General features: G+C 54.2%; 1 protein-coding gene across 1 annotated transcript; it reads right to left on the bottom strand.

The window, feature by feature from the left end:
- Positions 1 to 102: 102 nt before the first annotated feature.
- On the bottom strand, positions 103 to 1,370 carry LOC103679855 (ral guanine nucleotide dissociation stimulator-like). Its single transcript, XM_008709386.2, has 2 exons — positions 951 to 1,370; positions 103 to 335 (listed from the first exon to the last, which is right to left on the bottom strand). Exons 1-2 carry the CDS (start codon positions 1,124 to 1,126, stop codon positions 272 to 274), a joined length of 240 nt encoding a protein of 79 aa, XP_008707608.1. The 5' UTR covers positions 1,127 to 1,370; the 3' UTR covers positions 103 to 271.
- Positions 1,371 to 1,794: the final 424 nt, after the last annotated feature.

The following is a 1,794-nucleotide window of genomic DNA, read 5'->3' as shown; positions in this document are numbered from 1 at the left end:
AGAGACAGGGCTGGGAGGGGGCGGGGATGGGGAATGACTCTCTTAGGGGCTGAAGCGGTCCTCCAGCCCCCTCTGCTCTCCCACGGTGCCTACGCCCCTCCCACAGCTGCCCAGGACCCCTTCCCTTTTTCCAGAAGAAGCCTTCAGACCTTTACCCTAAAACAGGAATCGCAGGTGTGTGGGATGGGGGTCCAGAAGGCCCTCCAACTTACGGTCCCCTCGCTGCCCTCATGGAGAGGGAAGGCCCTCCTGTATTAGCCAAAGCTCTCACTCACGTGTTACACTGCTTCTGGGCTCCGCCGAGATCATCACAGTCAGAGAGAACGCACCCATATCTAGAGGAGGCCGGGGGGGGGGGGGGCATCACATGCAGTGTCCTGTGGCTGCTACCTCTAAACATGTCTAGTGTCACTGTCTGACCCCCGACTAGTCTGGAGCCCTGGGGTGCTGTCTGCTCCATGCAGGGATCACAGTCAGCTCCTAGAGAAAGCGCCTGCACTGAGTGGGGCTTCCTGAATGCTTGATGAATGAAAGGGGCCCAACCAGCCCCACCACAAATATCTGAGTGGGTCTGGGCCCCCTGCTCACCCCCAGGGATCCCTGCTCTGGTTTCACCCAGGACACAGACCCCAGGTGGAGTCTCAAATCTCCCTTTCAAATGGCAAAACAGCTCAGCTCAAGACCTCGGTGATAGTGAGGGATGAGGCAGAGGCTTCATCACGAGGAGCGGGACAATGATAAATGAGCACAACCACAGCCCCTCTAGCAGACCTTTCCGCAGGCCCAGGCACCCAAGTGTACTTTCCCTAAAGGACACCACTGAGTCCCTATAATAACTCTGCCCCAGTCAGAGGAGCAAACTGAGGCTCGGACAAGTTTGGTGACATTCCCAAGACTCACAACCACTAGGTGGCCAAATCCCACTGGACTGCTAGGGGCAGGGTGTTCACCTTGTAAACAGGAGGTCCAGCACCTCTTGGGTGGTGGCAAATGCCCTGTATGTGCCCAGGAATGTGGAGATGTAGCTGAAGTCTCTGCCTAGGAAGGCGGGCACCAGGTGTTCTACTCGCTTCTTCAGCAGGTCAGCCCGGTTGGTCCAGAGCACGCAGGGCTCATTCGTCTTCATGGTTGAGCCGTTTTTACCCTGAAGTGAAACAGAGGAGACATGCAGTCAGCACTGTAGCCACCAGGAGGGTTGGGAGTTGGAGCGCAGACCAAACCCCAAGATCTCGGTGACTTATGGCAAGAGGGGGAACAAGAGGGCCTACGGTAGAAAAAAGAATAAGGTGCCCAGGTGGTTCGTTGGGTTAATCGTAAGACTCCTGGTTTCGGCTCAGGTCATGATCTCGATGTCCTGAGATCGAGCTCCTCGTCGGGCTCCGTCCTTAGGGCAGAGTCTGCTTGAGGATTCTGTCTCTCCCTCTGCTTCTCCCCACTCTCGAGCCCTGCCTCTCTCTCAAATCATCTATCCACCAATCGATCGATACTTCTTTAAGGAAAAAGGAAAAAGCTTCTTGGCATCCGCACAAGGAATTGAAGTAGGTGATATCTGAATATGTTAGTATCTCAGATCAGATTGTTAGCTGAGTATTGATAGCACCTCCCTGCGTGAATGGCGTTGATCCTGTGATTTCTGACAACATATTCCATTCTTCAGATGAGAACACAGAGACGTTTTCTTAGGTGAGAGGGCTCAGGATATTAGGGCAAGTAGGATGTTTAGTGCAGCACTGTGAGTTGGCAACAGAAGGGAATCACATCAAAGTCCTGCATCAGTGAAGGGCTCAATGGCTG

This window comes from Ursus maritimus, unplaced genomic scaffold, assembly GCF_017311325.1.
Source record: "Ursus maritimus isolate PB19 unplaced genomic scaffold, ASM1731132v1 scaffold_1697, whole genome shotgun sequence".
In the NCBI taxonomy this organism is placed as follows: Eukaryota; Metazoa; Chordata; class Mammalia; order Carnivora; family Ursidae; genus Ursus; species Ursus maritimus.
Note: the sequence above shows the minus strand (reverse complement) of the source record. Positions and strands in the feature narration are given on the sequence as shown.